The sequence below is a fragment of the Myripristis murdjan genome, chromosome 21 (assembly GCF_902150065.1).
Source record: "Myripristis murdjan chromosome 21, fMyrMur1.1, whole genome shotgun sequence".
Classification (NCBI taxonomy): Eukaryota; Metazoa; Chordata; class Actinopteri; order Holocentriformes; family Holocentridae; genus Myripristis; species Myripristis murdjan.
The window spans coordinates 22,579,642-22,600,796 of record NC_044000.1 but is presented as its reverse complement, the minus strand read 5'-3'; the positions used below and the strand labels follow the sequence as shown (position 1 = coordinate 22,600,796).

Genomic DNA, 21,155 nt, shown 5'->3' with positions numbered 1-21,155 from the left:
CCAGTTTGAGTTTGCTTTGGGGAGGAAGAATAAATGGCTTTGGTCTTTTTTTAAAGAGCACTAGGTTGAGATGGAAGGCTGGCCTTGTCAGTGCTGCTGCCTGGGCTAATCACTGGGACTGGGCAACAGGACAGGAAAGAGAACAAAGCTCTGTTCACTGTTCGCAGCTGCAAAACATGATTTCTTATGCCACTTAAACTATAGCACCTCAAAGCAGCATGAAGCTCCAGAAAATTGTCACATTTGGCAGAAGCAGGCAAATGAGTGGAAGTTTGCCATCCTCTCAAAGAATTAGCTCCTGTGCATCATTCTGACGGCCTGTCTACCTCTCCTGTCACTATGCTGGTGGACAACATGCCCTGTGGACACCAAGAGAGGATGGAGGACGGCGACATTTGCAGAGGAAGCTTGCTGCTGGGGTATCTGGGTCTTACAGTGTGCTGCTGCTCTCCTGTCCCTTCCCCTGGCAAAAGCTGTTGTGGCGAGGATGATTTCGGCATCGTGGCGTCTTCTTCAGACACCACCTCGTGCTTCGTTATGTGACACTATTTTGAAATGGCAGTTATTATTGCATATTGACAAAAGTCAATAAATGATGCAGGTGTGGTTGGATTAGCTTAAGTTTTAATAATTTAGGTAATATATATCTAGTTTTATCAATTTTTACCTTACTCTCATGATAACAATCTGTCTAGCTAACACTATCCACATGGAGCTTATTCAGTTGAGCAGATTACAAAACACATGCTTCCTAACAAAAATAAGGTAAAAAGGAACTTATAAAGATAAAAAAATCAGAGGTATACATCAAAGGCCGCAATATACTGTAAACAAAACTGTCGAAAACTCAAAGCCCTACCTATGGTAAAAATGTTAAATTTTAGGAAATTATGGTGTCTACAATTTTTTTTCTGGGAATTTGTGTAGATACAACCATACCCTAAGCTCCAAAGTTTTGCTATACAACACTTAAATCACAAAAACAACATCCTAAGACTTCAAAAGAAAACATGAGAGCAAATGTAGAAAAACTGAGCAGAAATGTCAGAATAAACAAGATACAATAAGCCTTGCTACTGATGGCTATCCATGCATAGAAAACATGCTTAAGAATACTAGTATACAATTCAGGTAGAGCTTTACAAGCACAATCACCGAGACAGCAGATAGTGCTGATGTGAAATTAGATGTAAGATTGTGTGTGAAGGGTATGATATCAGTGCCAGGCAGGCCATTACCTCCTCAGGACAGAGCTCACAGGCCTTGGCCAGCGTCATGCGTGCACTGTGGGAGCGCTCCAGGAAGTAGCCGTTGGAGGTCTCATTGCTCTGGACGGGAGGGGACCAGTTGTTGTAGGTATACTGGGGGTTGCCTGTGTATGGCCTCCTCTCCAGCTCATCCCCTAACCATTCCACTGCCCACGTCCACTTGCGCTTCAGGTCACCATTACTCTGTATATGCACACACACAAAACAGTTGTCAGCATGAATGGCTTCAATAGATAAAGTTTCATGTAGCCTAATTTTTCTTTTCTTACTTCATTTCATGTTGATCTAGCACTGTGCTTGTAGAGTTGGAATGAGATAATTGGCTTTTATTCAGTCAGTCTCTATCCAGAGCAACATTTAAAACTAGGCAACATATGGGCATGGTTTTATATGGATGCTAGCTAGCATTTGATATTCCCTTTACATCATGTGAGATGCAGAGGGCAAATGGAGTGGAAAAAAATTTGTATCCCCCTCCCCCATCTGCTGAGTCATTCATTAGTACAAAAAGGACATTTTTTGTGCGTGGTTGCGATCTGCCTCTCTGTTCATTGGTCCATCCATCTGTCACACTTAATCTCATAGTGCTGATCAGATTTCAAGGACACTTGTGGAAATGATCCATCTCACCAAAGCATTCAGGCATTTTCAGAATCCTACTGACTGGCCCAAGGGGAGTGCTACAACATCGCCTCAAAACAATCCAACACTTGTTATCAATCTGCCCAGAGGGGGCTGCATCATTCATAGGGGGCAGCATGTTTGCTGTTGTCAAAATGTTTATACATACCGCAATGGATTTCTTAGCGTGTGTGTGTGTAGTCCATGTGTGAGAGCAAGAAACGGATTGTTCCATTTGTGAGAATATGTGTACCTGAAGGATCTGGTAGGCCACAGAGCAATTGCTGAAGAGGGCCACCATGCACTTGATGCACTGGTAGGCCCGTTTCTGGTAGTGGTTCTTGGAGCGTTGGATAGTGTCAAACAGCCCGTCTCTGTCATCAGGAATGCCCTTCAGCACGTTGTGGATCCTGCAGAACCAGACATGGAAACGAGAAAATTAAACTACAATAAAGTTCAGGATAAGAAGCACCCAGAAACCATACACACAACAATTATTCTGACCTGTGTGTCTGCCAGGAGTCCTCAATAAGCAGGATCTGTAGCAGCAAGTCCAGGTAAGGCCTCAGTTCATAGGTGTAGGAGTACGCTACCTGCACGTACACACACACACACACACACGCATAAACAAACCATACATAAACTGACCACAGGCTGACAACTGAATTCATTAAAAATAGAAAAACAAGCATATTTTAGCATTTTGGAAGTTGTAGCCAGCAAATGTTTTGTATTTACATTTGTTGAAATCATTAAAACGATTAATCATTACCAAAATTATGGCAATGATTATGGTTAATAGTTTGTCACTAATTTGACCTACTAATTGTTCCAACACTAAACTAAAATGCCTACAGAATGATGGCTCTCCTGTTCATTATGTGTTGGTTTTACCATGTCCTGAAGAGCTTTACCTGCCAGAGCAGTTCACTGAGCACAGTGGAGGAGAACTGTGGGTTCTCCCAGCAGCTGAAGCGTAGCAGCTTCACCGTCTCTTCAGAGTTGCTGCAGTCCTCGATGATCTTCTTCACATAACTTGTTCTCACAAACAGGATCTCTGCCACCAGTTGCTGGACGGGCATCACTGGGGCTGTCAGGTTGGTGTCACCATATGGGTTGGGGAGTGGAGGGTTACCTGCAGAGGGTAGAGAAGGAAAGTAACAGGAACAGTTGTGTGAAATTTGTTATTAGATGCATAAATAATGTCTTAGATTCTGACAGTGCCTCTTGTTCTTCATTTCTGGAAGCCCTCAGCTCTAAGCTCTGCCTACACGGCACAGAAGCTCAGAGTGGCTGATTTTGTCAGTCACCAGATCCTGAGCAAGGATGAAAATCTTCATTGGGCCACTGGGCACTCACCCACTAACTGACCCACCCCACTGCAAGCTGCTGCATCATTTATGACTGAATCACATTAGCTAAACTCATATCAAATTTTGTATGGCTTACAATGCCAATGAACTCACCATTAATGGAGGACTGCATGCGTGAGGAGACGTCACAGCAGCGCACCAGCTGGGAGACCACAGTGTAGAGTTTGCCCAGTTCAGCATACTGGTACTTAATGGGAGGGCCTGGACCTTCGTCAAGAGCTACTAACATGAAGGTAGCTGGGACACTCAGCTTCAGCAGCTGCGTCTTCTCTGCCAAGCCTGTGTGAGAGAGGAGGGATAGCAAGAGGGAGAAAGCAAATGTTAGAACGTTTTCTGCTTACATGATATGTACAAATCCTTACTGTGTGACCTAACTGCCACTTTTAGACAGTTCAGTATAAATGGGGCAATTAGGTCACACAGAAGAGCAGATGTGTGTGACAGGTGAGTGTTAGTTGGGGGCTCCTTACCTAGATTGGCATACATGACAAAGAGGTTGAAGTACTGCTGCAGGTGACGGCCATGTTCAGAAACCTCTCTTCTGAGCAGGTTGAGGACAGCTCTCAACAAGTGGTCACTCAGACTGAGGTTATCACAGCCCTGATACAAGCACATGGAAGACAAGGGACAAACCACAGCATGAATTACATTAATCACTGCATGTTCATTATGTAAAGATGTAACTATACGGTTCAGTGGATAATTAACCTCTTGCCACTGTGACAACCTGTGGCTATCAGCTATTAATATAAGGTCAAATCTTTTTTTGTTATTTAGTTCCACACCAACGAGCTTGATGTAACCGTCTACAGCGTTAGTAGCTGCCTTCACTGTAGCACCCACCTGAGCAGAAGGTCCAGGAGAAGCAGTGGGAGAGGGACAGGGGCCATCTTGTAGGGAGAAGTGTGCGATGAAGACTATGAGTTTGGCAAACGCACCACGGACCTCAGCGCTGGGGCATTCCAGCAGGTACTCGGAGAACCGGTTGGCGTAGGCAAAGAGGACATTGTGTGCAAACCAGTAGCGTACATTCTTACTGTGTCTCAGCAGGACGCAGAGGGCATCATACCTACAGGAATAAAGAGACATTTAAAGCATAACAGCTGAAAGGGAAAGAAGAAAAAGAAAAAAAACAATGAGTCAGACAGAGCTTACCAGTCACTGGCAGGACCCCGTACTACTTTCTTGGTGTGGAAGCCTGTGCTGAAGAGGAACCTAGCAGCCAGCTGAACACTTATCATAGCTATCTCCTCTGCCTCTGGCAGAAGATGGTCTTGTCCTGATGAAAACAGAAGTCAGATAAGCAAAACACATGACCAAAACCTTACAGGTAATAAGCACAATTTTCCTCATCATTACCTAATCAACAGCCTATGGCACTACACCCAGAAACCTGAAAGCTGCTTGCTCATGCCTTCCTTTCACTATTTTCTGAATTTCATTTGCCAGTCAGAGGTTTTTCTAGTGAACAAATCCCAAGAACAAAAAACTGGGCTAAGTGTAAGCACCATGCAGATAATTAATGCAACAGTTTGTCATGTTGTTAGGTAGTTTCAGCCAGTAATAACTTAACAGCTGTGGAAATAATCCAGTCATACACATAGCACAAGTACATATCTACATGAGGAGATAAAGAATATCTGTCTCAAAGTCATGTGGCCAAGCATTCCCACTGAAATTCAATTCATTTTTGACTTTCTTAAAATTAAGCAGAAAGAAACAAGCACTGACTGAGTCGGTAAGTGGATCAGAGTCCCACAACCTTATCTCCAGCAAAGAAATGTAATGCTGCTGAAAAAATACATTCAACATACATGATACATTCTTGATGAGCTGAAACATTTAATCCCAACCAAGTGCTTTTACACTGACGACTGCTCTCATAGTTCATTTCCCTGTGCAGCATCAGTGGCTCCTGGCACCATTAATAATGCACTGGCACATATTAACTTCAGATGCAAAAGCCAAGTGCAGTTCACAGCAGCCCCTGCTCAATACTGCCATCCTCCAGCTCTCTCCACAGGGATGCTGCCTCTGCATTCAGTGTACTGTGCTAGCATCCCTTTGAACTGTCACCATGTTTAGCAAGCAGAAGATAATGTTCGAGATCAGTGATAAAATTACAATAGATACCGACATTCTTGAGAAAGCGGTTGGGTTATCTATAGTAGAGATACTAAGCAGTTTTCCCACTTTTTAGCATCACTGCTCTATGTGTATGTGTGTGTATATGTGTATATCTATATCTATCTATCTCTACCTATCTATATCTAATCCATATATCTATATATCTATATCTATGTATATAGATATAGATATATAGATAGATATATACACACATACATACACACACACATATATCCCTTTGCTTATAAGATAACAGGAATAAATTGGGAAGTAAAGGGATCACACGTCTGTAACCAATCAGCTGGCAGAGAATCTCTCCCTCTAACTCTCTCTCAGTCACACACACACTTATGCATACCTGGAGGGGGATTTAAATAGACACTGTTACAGGTCAGGAGTTTCTTAATGAACTGGAAATATTCCAGGCTGTATTGCATTCTGTTGTGCATGAACTGGACGTTCTGCTTGCGGACGCTGCACTCGATGACACCGGGCATCTTGACCTGGTGTGGCTTGGTGGAGGAGATGGTCAGCTCCGAGATGTATTTGACAAGCTCGCTGTCCTTATCCAGTGAGTCCATGCGCTCGTAGAACAGGATGTAGGCATTCCACCAGCGCTTCTGCCTGCGGTATGACATCCTCTTCATCATGTGGTCGAACACCTCACCCATGTACTCCCCTCCAAAGCACTGGTTTTTCATCTCCTCCTCATCGTCCATCTTGCACTCAGTCACATCACCATCATCAAACTTGTACCAGCGGTTCCTCTCACCATCACCCCCATTCCTCTGGATGATATAGGAGTAGTAATGTCCTCCACTGGCCTGGCCCGAGTGAACCAGCACCCCCACCAGACGGTACTTTGAGCTGCCAGGTGGCGTGGGCTCTGACGGCTCATTCTGTTGGATCACCTGGTTCTCTGGGTTGACATCGTCCCCCTCTAGTTTGGCCACCCCAGCCACGGTGTACGGCTCCATGTCCAGCTCCCTGGGGAACTCAAAGTAGTCGTTGAACTTGATCGCACACTCTCTCTCCCAGTCATAGTCGAAACGCTTCAGCTGGATGGCCAAGACGGGAGGCAGCTTCTTGATCAGCAGGCGCTTCACTGTGTCCACCTGACAAGGAGAGCAGACATTTCAGATTACAGTGCAGGCCCTTTAAATAAATCTTTCAAAAGTTAATGAGAAAAAGAAAAGGAAGATGCATTCAAGTGAATCATGGGACAGTCCTAAGTGGCTTTTCCCCTCTTCATTACTTTTCCTTTGTGGCAGCTAGTCAGAGTAAAAATGATTTAAAGCATAGCGAAGGCAAAGTTAGCTGTATTTTTTCGATGGAGTTTTATGAGTATCATCCATTCTGGCATTGGGCGAGAGCCAGGCAAGTGCTCCATCTCACCTTCTTGTTGCATTTCTCACAGTGATAGGCATTGGCTCCCTCCAACAGATCTCCTTTAACATACTGCTCCATGGAGTCTAACAGGTTCTGGTGGTTTCTGATATCTACATTGAGTGTGGTGAATGACTCCTCACACTCATACCTGGCAACACAAACAATTATTAGATACCAGGAACCCAAGGCAAAATTATTTCTATTATTAATTAAATATATTCAGTATGTAAAAAAGCCGACTGCTCTCACCGATGGGGGCAGCCTTGGCAGATCTTCTGGTCAGCAAAGGAGCCTCCCAGCACCTTACTGAGCATTGCTGGATGACCCAGGGCTTTCAGAGCTTCATCCAGACTGTCCACCAGAGAGTTGAAAAACTCCAGAGCATCATGCTGCTCCCGCAAGTTCACCGGCTCACCCCATAACCTGAATGGAATGATGGAGAATAGGGAAGTAGAGTAAGAAAAGGAGGACAGAAAGAGGGAAGTTAATGTTAGGAAATAGGAGTGGAATGGCAGACGAAGAATGAAAGAGGAATCAGAGGAGATGTAATTTGGCGTTATCTTCTGCAACAGAAGTCAAACACACTGCCAGTCAAAACAAAACAAGTCCATCAAATACCTGAACTGCTTCCAAAACCCCCTAGGGACGTAGTACTGCAGCCTGGAGGCAGCCAGATGGCCAAAGATGACCTGTAGATGGCGGAGCACCCCGATGTTGTACTCTTTCCTGTCCTCTGACTTACTGGAAGGCTTGTCATCAAACTGGTGATGGTAGCTGAACACCTCATCCCGTGGGTCCACATTACTCTGTGGAGACAACATGTCCAGAGATCAAGCAAAACTAGGAACAGATCCACAGTTGTTAATCAAACATATGATTTAAAAATTTCATAGCACTGCCTAAACAGCTACTAAAGAATGCAGCCTAAATGACTAATGGCTAACGTAAATGAGCCTTTAAAGTTGCTCATCAATTAGGAGTGGTTCTGTAACTCTGTAACATTCTGTAACATCAGCAGAATATTTTTCTCCACTATCTGGCCATGCACTGAATGCCCTTCTCTCCCAAATGAAGTAATTTTTTTCCCCTTTCATTTCTAACCACTGATCTGCAATATTTTATTATAGATCTATAATATTGTGTATAAATCGGTGTTACAAACAGCTGAGTAAAACTTAAATTAAAAACTGAGTCAATAACAGTAAAACCGTTATGTGTCAGGCTATTTAAGTGACCTATTTTAAACCCCGCTTATCAAACAGATTATATCAGCCTAACACTTTTTAAAGTATTTCTCCTCCATGAGCATCGGGCGGCTGTCCCCTGTTCCTCAAGCCACTGCTGCATCAGTCTGGCCACTTTGAGGAGACCATTTTCCTGTCTGTCCTGCTTAGCTGTTTGTTAAATTGTAGTCAGGGTAGATACTTTATTGTCCCCAACTACTGATGAGGGCTGTATCCGTTAGTACAACTTGTAGTTTGCATTGTTTTGCCATTTGTTATTTTTGTTAGATGGTTTAATAAACTGAGTGCAGCTCTCCACAATGTGCACTATGACATCTGACAATGTGCATCACAATTTGCATCACCAAGTATCATGACCTGATATAGTGTTACACCCCTATCTGACAACATGCGCAAACACGTGCCTGTTACTTCCACTGCATAAATAAAATATCATACAAAAAAATTCTATAGGATATCATACACTTTGATATTGCAATATCTATATTTTTTATGATGTATCATGCAACACCACCGCACACACTACCTCATTCTCTTGTTTCTCATCCCCTGACATATCATCATCCACGTCAGTGCCGGTACCCTCAATAGCCAGGATGCCGTTGCGGATGGGAGGGATCATGTACAGCTGCTGAATGACAGAGTTCATATAGCAGGTAGCCCCTGCGTTCTTCAGACCTACGAAACCTTTGTTGGGCCGTGGCCCCACTGGAGGCAAGTACTCCCACTCTGTCAAAGTCTCACAACCTGGAAGGAGAGAAGGCAAACACATCAATCACATGCAGGCTACAATTTACAAAGTAAGATCCATCTGTGATATTTCCAAACCTACTTCCCTACCTAGGTAGTACATGTCTGTCAGCGTGTCAACTATCTGCTTGAGGTTGCGGACACAGCCGACAGCAAGAGCCACGAGCAGCTCAAAGCCGGCGTTTATGGAGGCGGGGCTGCTGCACACTGGGATGGCCTGCTCTGTGGGGAACTCGCCACTCTTCATGTACTGCAGGTAGACGTTAGATGCCGGGAAGATGAAGTCATCAATCAGCTCCTAGAGAGGAAGAAAGAGCAGATTTGTGAATATGAGAAAAAGAGCAATCATTCCCCTACAGTTTCTTAGTTATGTTCAAAGAATAGATCAGACACAGGAGAATGAGAAATTGTCCAAACAGATGAGTTTTCCATTTTTCTCTTTAGATGACATCTCTGTTCAATGCACCTTAATAAGGTTAGCTCCTCCCTTCTCACAGCCAATGTAGTACTTCTTCTCTGGGGTCTGGAAGGCTAGCAGCTCCTTCGTAACTCCAATGTGGCCCTCCAAGATTGTCTCTTCCACACCAGTCTCCCCTGTCCTCTTAACTTCATCCTAAAGAAAAACATATTGTGTAATTTCAGCACAGCTGTACTCTTAACAATAGAAACTCTCATATTAAGGTCAAACTACTGACCAACTAAAATTGGCTTTGCTAAGGGACATTAGATAAAATATCCAGATTTTTCAAATAAATTAAAAATAAACTATAATCATATATATGGCATACTCTGATCCGTTTCAGCCAGTCGATCTCATTGTTAAGCAAAACCTCAGCGTTAGGCAGGTTGATGTTGCTGTTGTAGGCGTAGTTCAGCAGATGTCTGAGCAAGGTGAAGTAGTCCCCTGCATGTTTGGCCCGTTCCTTGGCCGTGCTCTAGATACACACATGAATAAACAAACTTTAATTGGGATTCTTCATGTAGTTAGTTCTATAGCAACAAAGTTCTATTAATTATGATTTAGTTTAGTAGAATAATTTAGTTAAAATAAGTGTCTAAGACCATGTGCTGATGCTTGACATCATTCAGCCAAAAGAGCAGTGATACAACACTGTCACTAAAAATACAAGACCTAAAGCGACTCACCCCGAGCACAGTGAAGAGGAGGGTGATGAAGAAGAGTAGGGGTCGGTGGCCCATACAGCACCTGGTGGCCATCAGGAAAAACTGTTCCTGGGCCATCTGACGCACAGACCTGGAGAGGGCATCACAACATCAGGATTAACATGCTGAGTCACAACAAAAGATGGCCACAGATGAGGTGTCAGTCCATTTTAATTCAGTTCAACAGCTGGAGGATGGTGAACTTACTTGCTGTGGCAGTGCAGCAGCAGGTCTATGATGAAGGTCTGCCAAGCCTTCTCCTTGCTGAGCGTGTCCAGAGCCGTGGGCATGAGGGCGAAACACAGTGTCATCACCTCAAGGGCCTCACAGCACACCTGCTCATCCTCCCCATCTGGCTCCTTAGCTGCATTTGTCTAACATGAGTGAGAAAAATGAGAAAGAAGAGACTATGAGACACAAAAACACATTGTATTTAACTGAACATCAAATTGCAGAACCATGTACAAGTAAGATCATGTTACAGTTCCATTTTGTTGTACTTCATCCATTGACTGTTTCTAAATGAAAAGCAGAGCTCAGCATAGTAACAACACTCCAAACCTCCAATGTGTTTGAGTCAGATGGCAGGAGCTGCTCACTAGTGCTAGGCCTAATTAGTTGTCTCAGCAAGCACACAATAAGTCCAATTATTCTGTACTGGCACAATTATCACTGAAGAGTGAACTGACAGTAGCCCACTACCCATGTGCAGCATACAACAGAGAGCACACAAAACATAAGGTGTCTTGTCCAGTGTTGTCCAAAAAATAAATAAATAAAAAATACTCTATACATGAACCATTTTAGTATGTTGAGAATATATGTTGAGGACTGCATTTTTTCATGCATACATGTGACTGTTTTGTTAGGTATTCTTGTTGCAGCAGAGACAAGAATCTCCACACAACATGACAAGTCAAGTTATGGCAGGTTACTCAATAACTTGTGTTTTTGCCAGTTAGCTCTTTATGTAATAGCCATGGTTTCACACCAGTGGAAGATGTAGTTTGCATAAGATTCAACAGGTCTGACATGTTGGCGCTACCAATAGGTCAAGTAGACCTTTTGTACATTCACAACTGTCCAGAGTGTTTCCAGGCCTGGTGAACACAATTTTAAAATTACCAGTTGTGAAATTAGTTTTTATTTGAAAGACCACAGAAAAAAAAATAAAAGATGCATAACTAAAATGCAAAAAAAGTCAGTACATGTACAATCTACAACAAAGTACCCAGGGCAAACATTTCAAATCAACAATAATTCAATTCTTACCTTCTCATAGATCTTGCTGATTTCTTCATTGGAGCTGAAGACAAGTTGCACTGTACCACAGCCTGATGCCCACACAATTTTCTGTACTGCCCGGATCACACAGATGTCTGGGATGTACTTTGATGCCTGGAAGAAGTTCTGGAGCGAAGTAAAATAGCCCCAATTACAGTCACTACTACTTAACACAAACAGATCTTCATCCACTCAGACTGCACTTCCCTGATCTAACATTTCTCGCTACCTTCTTTTCATCTTCATGTACTACCCACACCTACAAAATCACTTTAATATGAGAGATTTTACTGTGTAGGCATTTGCTTTCATTACCAGCCTCTGTATATACAGCAGCCACTTATCATCTATCATCTACCTTAACCTACACCTCTACTTGGCTTCTTATAACCCTTACAATTCAATGGTATGCTAGATTTAAAAAAAAAAAAACCTACATCCATTCTGTTCATATTACTGTTTTATATTCATTGTCTGCTTTCCTCTCACCTCATCGGAAATCTGCTGGGCCAGCCGAATGGCTACATTGCGCAGCATGCATTCTGAAGCAGGGTTGGGGATGTTTTGCAGGGCACTCTGCAGAACTAAGGCCTGGTCATGAGTGGCTTGATTAATCTAGATAGAATACAGAAAAGGAACACCTCAACAATATGGCACAGATTATTATCAGAAACAGTGAGTACATATCAGTGGAATTATGGCTGATGAACAGCTGAGGAACCAGTTATACAGGTATGTCTCTGGGTGAACTGTGTGTGTGTGATCTAACCGGTGAGACCGGGATGTTCCCCTCAGCATTGGGCTGGCATGCCTCGGCCACCGCCTTGACATGCCCAAAGCCTACAGCAGTAAGCAGCAACTTGGCGATCTTCAGCGCATTGAGGTATGCCCCGCGCCGTGTCTCCATATCTGCTGATGGCAGGAAGTTGTTCCTAGTGAGCATGCTCAGCACCAGGGGCAGCCCACCGCTCTTCAGGAAGTTGTATTGGAAGTCGCTGGCATCCTCACCCAGTGTGGCACTGGCCGGCATCAGCAGGGCATACACAACCTGGAAAGCAGGGGGCAGTAATGTGAACCACCATAGAGTTCCGACTACACACAATGGAGATGGGCACATGTGCAGATTAAAACTGAAGTGTGAAAGCAGACTGAGACCCACCTCGATGAGGTAGAGCACTTGTGAGGGTGAGGGGCCAAAGAAGCGGGAGTCCAGTGTGGGACTAAGGCTGTTCTCACCCAGCTTGGCATGGTCCAGACACACAGCACGTAAATTCTCCACTGTAGTGTTATCTGAGTATACACACACAACAAAGCCATGACAGTTAGCTCACAATGCATTTGTTTGTAGGGATGGGTGTTTCTATGAATATAATTTGTTCGATATTGAGTGCACATGTGCATGCAAACCTGGCGGCATGAGCTTCATGAGAACCCGGGCTCCATCTCTAAGCAGGGGCATGTTGAGGTTACAGCCTAGGTCGGCCACCTGCCACAGAAAGGAGATGTAGCGCAGGTGCAGCGACATGATCTGGAAAACAGAGCAGACAGAGTTTACAGTACTGCTGTTCACACATGAATCAAAACAGACACACTACCATGGTTAAAATGCTGAAAATATGATTGGTGTGGCACAATTGGTTATAGATAACAAAAAAAAAAAAAAAAAAAGCACTGTGTGCGTGTGTGTTTTAAACTCACCACGCCAGGCAGACAGCTCTCAACCTCGGGGTTGGGCCCATCGCTGTAGTGGTTGCCATGGTTACCAGGAGAGCCAGTGGACGAGTCAGACGAGCTGTCTGGACTGGAGGGCATGTTGGCGCTCACCTGGGTCAGCTTGGCTGTTATCAGCTGTACACAAAGTTACAATATTTTACTACAATGCAAATAGATGGAACAAACTGTCAAACAATTTGTGAGGTCCCTGAGTATTATTTAAGTGACATGGTGATGTTTTGGCTCAATATTTTTCAATGAACACTTAAAGCTATAACTACTTTTCTGCCTGATTCTATTCTCAACTATCAAGTATTTGGAGAGATAAGGGAAGAAAGCATTGCTCTGAAATCTCACCGTTTTGTCCTTCAAATTAAGCTGTCCAATCAGCTTTCGGTCATCAGCAGGATCAACAACCTCCCCACCAATAAACAGCTCTATCTTGGTATGAGTGGCATTGGCCTTGATCCGGTTGAGGATGCCACGCCGCACTGAACCAATAGTGTCATTGGTGTGAGACCAGATATCCAGGTCATCCACCTGACGCCCCTGGTTGGGGAACCGCACGATCAGCGTGATGTGCTTCCCCCGGAAAGCCCTGCACAAGAAAGGGAAGGATGAGAGGTGGTTTTCACATATCAATCAAGGCGTGGCCCTGTGTGTCCCAATGGGTAGAGTATGGCTCTAATGCCCAGCTAAGAGGTGCTAGTCCACATACAGCTCAATGTGTAAAACTTGGTACCATCACTGCCAGGGTTAGGAGTTCAATTCCATGTTTATCTCACTGAGCAGAGTGAGCAAGGTACAGACACTGCCAGCTATTAAGGGTTCCATCTATGGACATTCCCACCACAAATATGTGAATAAAAGAAATGACTTTGTCTTGTTCTGGGAAAACTGATATACACATTCAGAAAATAAAGTTAAAGATTAAAAAAAAAAAAAAAAAGCACATTTTTGTACTTTTTTTTCTCCTTAGTTTTCGTGTAAACAGAATGAGGTCTGGGGCACTGCTACACAGTCAGTGAAAAGGAAAAAAACAATTAAAATAAATTAACTAATTTAAAAAAGGAAAGAAATGAGGGCATAGGGTGCAATAAAGAAGGTGCACTGAAGAAGGTACTGATAGGAGGAAAAGCTTGTCAACAGTCCAGGTGGTCACAGCAATCCCATTTTTTCCAGAATCTCCCGAAAGAAATGTACTTGATTTATAATGAGCAGGCTGCCAGAGAGGTTTATGGACTGCCCTTTTTGAAGGTGGGAGTGATGTTCATTAGATCTCATTTTTTCTTTTCTTGTGGCTGCTATTTTAAAAACATGCCGTGTGTATGTACTCTAAGAAAAAAGAAGTAAGCACTCATGCTTCTGTTAAGGGCTTTAGGTGAACAATCAGTACTGTGGCACTGGGTCAGTGTTAGGGATCAGCGAGTACACCACTATCTGTATCTGTATCTGTTCAACCATCTACATTATCTGTATCCGTATCTGTATTTTGAGTGGTTGGGCTTAAACTGGAAGTGGGTGGGGTTTGACCAGAAATGGGTGGGTCTTAAACCGGTATGTTATTCTAAGCCTGAAATTGATACGGGCTGATCAGAAGTTGCTATATTTATTGTTTATCAGAAAATTATTTACAGAACAGCCTCAGAATTGAGATCAATGATCAATTCAGATCAATGTTTTTGATCACAATAGTAAAGAAAACTATATTACTAAATTACAGAACAAGTTTTTTATAAACACAGAACATAAATATTCTTAAGTGCATCAATGAATACAACACATGCAGTAGGCAATTATGAAGTATTAAGTAAAATGCAATGACTACAGTGAGAAAGTATCAGACTCTCAGTGCATGCAGCCAAAATAAAATAAAAATAATGCACTTTGTGTGTTCAGCTAATGTATGTGTATAAGTGGTGTGTGTGTTAAGACTGTGACTCTGCACCGCGTCCGGTACGAGCAAAGTTTTCCAACTGACTTTATATCAAAAACCAGCTGGTAAGAGTGAGAAGATGGTAAAAAAAACAAACAAAAACAAAACAAAAAAAAAAACCCGAGCGGTGTAGCGGTTGTGAGAGATGTGACGCGAGTCGCATTCAGCCTGTCTGCTCGAAAGCACCGCGTCTGTTACCAATCAAGTTTAGCAGAAACTCTACTGATTATCAGTGATTACAAACCGAGGTAAGAGCAAGCTGAAAAAAACCTGACCGCTACTGAAGAGAGACGCGACGTGTGCTGTCAGACCTGAGTGAGTGAGAGAGAGGCTGTTACTGTGAGCGTGTGCGTGTGTGTGTGTGTAGGGGAGGGGCGCTGTGTGTGACTGGCCTATCACACAACATGGACACAGTCAGCTCCCCAAAGAGGATTTTCATTCATCACGAGCACAGATATTGAGTCATATTACTCGTATAATACTCGTACTCTTCAAAAGGTTTTTATCTGTACCGGATAGTCGTTTCAGCCGAGTACCCGGCTCAACCCTAGTCAGTGTGTCATACCTGGACATAGGCAGTATAGTCCTCTCCTCATGGTAGTCGCTGTCACATTCATTGATGTATTCCTTGAGTACAGTAAGCACTCGAACCATGCGGATGGCCTCCTGACGGGCACAGTTGATGCTGTCCTTGTCACCATCCAACACACACAGGGTGTCATATGATGCCTTTAGACGGTCAAAACATGACTGGATGAAATCCTCATGGATCTCCACCTGCAGAGTGATAAAACAGGAATACAACATGAAGACAGCTACTTCATCAGGACTCTCACAGAATGGAGGTTTCAGTTTGAATTGACTGCTATAAATGTTCCATCATTTCACAGAAATATACTGCCTGAACACTGGGATAACAGAATGGCAGAAGTCAACAGATGAAACTCTAGCTCAGACTGAGCCAAATCACTCCATGCACCTGATTGACTTGTAATTTTGGTCCAAGGTTGGTGTAGATCTCTTTCAGCAAGTCTATGGCTCTGCTGGCGATGTCATCACTTCCTTGAATGACCACCTGCGAGGGAGGAGGAAACAACAGGAACAGCAATATCAATATCATTTTTTGGTGCTGCCCACTAGCACTCTCGTCATATTTAGAGCTTCACCTGACTCAAGTGATTCTCAATGACTCATCATCTAGAGCTTCATCATTAGCCACTCTGGGCATAAGAGGGAAGCAAGGCACAAAAGCGTGTCAGGTCTTCCTCTCACACTACACTGGTCAACAGCAAAATGATGTGAAACTAGAGATGTAAACAGGGTTAATAACACAGTAATAAAATTATTCATAACTTCAGCTGCACTTATGGTTTATGAGTTTATAATATACAGACAAGGCAACGAGAAACATTTTTTTTTGTTTTAACCATACTGAAGAAGGCAACTTGATCAAGAAGTTAGAAAAAAAACCCTCTTATTTAAAGCCACAGCTTTAACCCTGTTCCCCTGGTTGCAGGGGAACAGGGGATCTCACAAAAAACACACACTGCCCGGAACATCCACAGTCATACTTTTGGCCACTGAACAACTCCTCCTCTGTTGGTGATTTAGTTCCTAGCTCAAGGCTCTGTTGTGAGGGGTACGTTTGTGAGGGAGAGCAGACCATCTCTTGTTCACACCACAACCAATTTATGCCTGATATCAGAGCAAATAGTGTAAGAAGAACCGAACCACTGACTGTTGCTTACCAAAGTTTTGAAACAGATGACAGGACACCAAATGCAACTGACCAATTTCAGTATTACTGCCCCCATATAATCACTGATACATTTCTTCTCATAGTGCCACTAACATCAAATTAAAAGTAACATCAAATCATAAGTTTAAGATGACCAGGTCATACAACAAGTGTCAGTGCCAGAAGTTACAATCAATCAATATGCTTACCCTCCAGAGGTAGTCCAGGCCTATTAGCTCTAGGTCATCCATCATATAGGCCCTCCGCTTGGCTACCAGCTTGCCCTCCCTGCAGTTGACGGCCTTGAAGAACCTCTCAAAGCACTTCATGCCGTTCTCCGTCAGAAGTGATGGGTCCAACTGCAGAACGTTGTTCTCAAAGAAGTCCTTGTTGATGTCTGGGTCCAGGTCTGGCTCATCCCCCATGAGCTTGGAGTACCTGTTGGCAAGCAAACAGCATTTAAGACCAAAGAGTGGACAGAATTGATAAACTGACAATGTATGGCAGCGAATACAATGAGCAGACAGACAAATCAGACAGTACCACTTGAAGCAAGCCTCGCGGTCACAGAGAAATACTGCATTCTCTGCTAGACACTTCCAGATCTGCTTGGCCTGGGGGGCACACAGCCACAACTGGCCATCCTTCAGCAGGAACCTGGCAAAAGAAAATTTAAAAAAATATCAGACACAAACACACGTATTAAATCACTGTCACAGTCAAGAAATCTTAACAGTGTATCTTCTTTTCTGCCAGTGTATCCTGTGGGCAACCGGGCCCGATTTGGCCCCCTGCCAGGCAAAAGCATCACAAAAAAAAGAATTTTAAGCATGGATGCAGGAACTAGGGGAGCTGCAGGAGATGGAGAATCGGCATATTTTCCGAACAATAAAGTCTGAGGGTCACAACACTGGCTAAATAGTTAACAGAAATACTTTCTTAATCAACCACACACACATAACTGTGTAATGCTTGAAATAATTTTTTTTGTAAGATGGCCATGGTTGGTGTGCTTGCTTCACTGGCCAAATTTTTGCTCTCCTCTAACCTTTGAAGCATTCCAGCTCTTGACACCATTCAAACTTTAAAATGTTCATCTGTGAGCCAGGGCTCTTTAATTACAAATTCAATCGGGCCTGATTCTGAAACCAGGAAATGTAGATGAGCCAGACATTTTTCGCATTTCCTTAAGCATTTTAGACTCCACTGATAATGCTGTAACTATTTAGGCTACACAATTCCTATTAATAAAAAAAAAAAAAAAACAGTGGGAGAAACATTAGGATATCTTTCAAAAACAAACATTTTCTCATGGCAGGCAATTCTATCCACGCCTAGTAGATTTTCAAAACATCTGGCTGTTGACAGTCACAAGCAGGCAAGAGCTCTACAGAAAATATGTCTTTGGAAACCCTGAAATGTAAAAATTGACAGTGAAAACTGACAGTTTATTTTACCACCCTTTCCAAAAGCTAAATCAATGTGTTTAAATTCCACTACTATCTGGAGGCACCACATTGAGAAATGCCCAACCTTCTGGACAAACTTTCCCTTGGGATCACAGGAGAAGGACGCAAAGGTAGAGTTTGATTGCATCTCACAATAAGAGCCATATTACTCTGGTGCAGTTGTGTGTGTGTGTGTGTGTGTGTGTGTGAGTGAGAGAGAGAGAGAGAGAGAGAGAGAGAGAGAGGAAGAGAGAGAGAGAGAGAGTGAGAGAGAGAGAGAGTGTGAGAGAGAGAGTGAGAGAGAGAGAGAGAGAGAGAGAGAGAGAGAGGAGGCAGGGTGGGAGATACTCTGTGCACTGATAGCTCTTTTTTATTCTGTTTCTGCACTTTGTGATGTGTCTGGGTCAGATGTGATTAAAAAAAATGTTTTCTTTTTTTTTTTTTTTTGAAAAGTGAAACAATACAACGTTGCTATTTTTTGCTACATTAATCTGGCCCATCTCCATTTCCTGGTTCAAAAATTTGTTTCTAATTGAAGAGCCCTCATCTAGACTTTTCCACAGCAGTCATTTCACATCATCAGCGGCAGAATCTTAATTAATGTTATTAGTAACACCTGTGTTTACCTGCCATATCATTTCTAAACAGCTGCTGTGAAAACGGTCTGAAACTTTCATTCGCATTCCTCTCAATTCTGCCTCTCTCTCTCTCTCTCCTTCTCCCCCTCCCTCTCACACAGGCATAAATACAGGCATTAAATTGTTTAAGCATCAAATATTCAAATTACTAAGCTAAAACTACTGTTTCAATTACCTTACCTACTGTCTGAAATATTTCAATAACCGATTCAGTCTTCTTCAGCATCAAGTAATGCTTCAACTATTTTAAGTCCTTCTTCAGCTAATTTAAAATAGTGGAAGTATTTCAAACTTTGGTAAAATCCAAATTGTGCTGACCTGCTCAGTTGAAAACAACTTTTTTTTATTATCTTTTTTATTTTATTTATGTATTCCCCCAGAAATCAGTTAAAGTTTTATGAGGCTTCTAAAGATTATAATGGGTGTGTAATGTGTCTGTCTGGAGTGGTTAGCTCAGCGATTTTAACCAACTGAGCTGTTATTTTTCTGTTAAAGCCACCTACAATTTCAAACCAACACTTCTTTTTTTTTTTTTTACAATAAAAACACTGAGGATTTTTTGTTTCAGCTCATGCCATTTTCAGCATACTAAGCAGTCAGTCTACAGTTTTGTCACACGTTTCCTACTGCATGTTTTAAAGCTGTTCCAACATTTTCAACATATATACACATAAAATCACAACAATGTTCAGTTATGTCTCCTCTGACCATTTATATAGTTATCTCAGTGACACCTATATTTGTTGTATTCTTCAAACTAAGATCTATCCCTTGACCTCTCAGCCATTTTACAGGTCTGTCTCTCTCTCACTCTCTCTCTCACACACACATTTCTGCCTATACACTTTTTCACAGCAGCTACTCTGACAGGAGCAGCAGAACCTTAATTAATGTTAATAGAAACACCTGTTTACCTGCTATTTCATTTCAAAACAACTGCCTATAATTCTCACTCTCATTCCCCTTGTTCTTTCTCTCTCTCACTCTCTGAACAGAGATGCCTCTGTCAGTCTGTCTGCTGCCTCTCTCTTTCTCTGTATTCCTTGCAAATGTTACTGCAATTACATAAAATTTCTTTAGGTGTTGTTTTGTTCACTTCTTGTACATTTAATAGTCCACTCAAGTGAAATATTTAGTGTTTTTTTTTTTTTTATCCTCAAGTTATATTCCACTCAAATACGTATTGTATTTCAACTAGGACAACATTCAGTATTATTTCAAGTACCTGAACTCCTCTAATACTCCTACTACAACTACAACATGTATTAATGTCAAGTACTTCAAACACCTTCAACTACTACAGTAGTGCTTAGAGTTGAAGCAAGCATACTTAAATTTTCTTCAGAAGATGTATAATTTTATTTAATTTTTTTTAACTTTACGTTAATTTAGCTATCAAGCCAGTATTCAGTCTATTGACAGAGCTTGTTTTGTTTACAAAATGACTAGAATTGCCTTAATCACATAGGCTTAATTGTAATGCACTGACAATGTATTAATAATTGATTCGAGCCTAAAAATTAGGAGAGGATTCTTACCTCACTTCACTTAAATTAAAGTAATAATTATGAGACTACAATTGCACAGAATAAATAATTCATGTTTACTAAGGGTATTATATTTCAGTTCACTAAATCTTTCTCCATGCCTAGTTAACCATGACGCCTTTGCTTAACTGAATGCATTTTAGTGTAAGACAGGTATGGACATGACGAACCTAAGGAAGTTGAGTCGTTCCTGTACTTCCTGAACATGGCTGTAGCGGCTCCCTGGCCTCACCGTCTGGGGGTCAAACTCGGCCTGTTCTGCTGTAAAACCAAAGACACACATACGAATCAATCAATCAAACTTTCATCATCACTTTCAACAATCAATCAAACTAATAGAAAAATGAAAAGCATTGAATTCCAGGTGGATCTTGAAATGTCTAAATAATATGCGACACTGTCTCTGGCCCTAACAGTGTACCTTTAGAGAACTGCCTCATGGTCTCCATGTAGGCAGAGAGGTTCTCAGCCACCAGGGTGACCAAAGCATGGTTATGCTGCAGCTGGTTGATCAGGTCATGGCGATAGAAGACATGAGGACTCCTCTGGGTTTGACTAGAGACAGAAAAGCAGACAGGATGGTGGATAACAGGTATAACCCTAGGATAACCTCTCAAATTGTGCCCCTAAATCAATTTGTATGTGGATGTGTGATTGTTCATTGGTGCACTGGGATGAGTCACAGAAGTAAAAACCCAAATCTGTCTTGTGCTGGTGTACAAGGTGAAACTGCATAGCAAGGCCATTCAGAAAGACTGTTGACAAAGATGGCAGTTTATTAAGAGCTGGCATGCTTCAGCTCCTCTGCAAATGTGATTAAATGCTGGTGGCTCCAATGGGTCAAATATGTGAAAAATGAAGATTCTGCTGCTTTTCAGAGTATGCACAAATATGTACAAAAACACAATTTTCAGC

General features: G+C 42.4%; 1 protein-coding gene across 5 annotated transcripts in view; it reads right to left on the bottom strand.

Moving 5' to 3' along the window:
• The window catches only part of usp9 (ubiquitin specific peptidase 9), a 40,394-nt gene that overhangs the window by 3,537 nt on the left and 15,702 nt on the right, over positions 1 to 21,155 (bottom strand). For 2 of the 5 annotated variants that reach the window (XM_030080052.1, XM_030080053.1), the window contains exons 14-44: positions 20,662 to 20,795; positions 20,411 to 20,501; positions 16,817 to 17,264; positions 15,849 to 15,944; positions 15,435 to 15,646; positions 13,291 to 13,531; positions 12,919 to 13,068; positions 12,628 to 12,748; positions 12,380 to 12,510; positions 11,990 to 12,268; positions 11,710 to 11,835; positions 11,209 to 11,346; positions 10,144 to 10,310; positions 9,919 to 10,027; positions 9,561 to 9,707; positions 9,239 to 9,385; positions 8,863 to 9,070; positions 8,549 to 8,769; positions 7,397 to 7,584; positions 7,028 to 7,201; positions 6,785 to 6,926; positions 5,748 to 6,504; positions 4,418 to 4,541; positions 4,106 to 4,331; positions 3,733 to 3,862; positions 3,356 to 3,541; positions 2,804 to 3,024; positions 2,394 to 2,482; positions 2,143 to 2,299; positions 1,239 to 1,451; positions 435 to 545 (exon numbers count right to left, since the gene is read on the bottom strand). In XM_030080052.1, coding sequence (XP_029935912.1) covers positions 435 to 545; positions 1,239 to 1,451; positions 2,143 to 2,299; positions 2,394 to 2,482; positions 2,804 to 3,024; positions 3,356 to 3,541; positions 3,733 to 3,862; positions 4,106 to 4,331; positions 4,418 to 4,541; positions 5,748 to 6,504; positions 6,785 to 6,926; positions 7,028 to 7,201; positions 7,397 to 7,584; positions 8,549 to 8,769; positions 8,863 to 9,070; positions 9,239 to 9,385; positions 9,561 to 9,707; positions 9,919 to 10,027; positions 10,144 to 10,310; positions 11,209 to 11,346; positions 11,710 to 11,835; positions 11,990 to 12,268; positions 12,380 to 12,510; positions 12,628 to 12,748; positions 12,919 to 13,068; positions 13,291 to 13,531; positions 15,435 to 15,646; positions 15,849 to 15,944; positions 16,817 to 17,264; positions 20,411 to 20,501; positions 20,662 to 20,795 — 5,884 coding nt within the window. The remainder of the gene's footprint in view (positions 1 to 434; positions 546 to 1,238; positions 1,452 to 2,142; positions 2,300 to 2,393; positions 2,483 to 2,803; positions 3,025 to 3,355; positions 3,542 to 3,732; positions 3,863 to 4,105; positions 4,332 to 4,417; positions 4,542 to 5,747; positions 6,505 to 6,784; positions 6,927 to 7,027; positions 7,202 to 7,396; positions 7,585 to 8,548; positions 8,770 to 8,862; positions 9,071 to 9,238; positions 9,386 to 9,560; positions 9,708 to 9,918; positions 10,028 to 10,143; positions 10,311 to 11,208; positions 11,347 to 11,709; positions 11,836 to 11,989; positions 12,269 to 12,379; positions 12,511 to 12,627; positions 12,749 to 12,918; positions 13,069 to 13,290; positions 13,532 to 15,434; positions 15,647 to 15,848; positions 15,945 to 16,816; positions 17,265 to 20,410; positions 20,502 to 20,661; positions 20,796 to 21,155) is intronic. The other 3 variants (XM_030080054.1, XM_030080056.1, XM_030080055.1) reach the window with 3 other exon arrangements.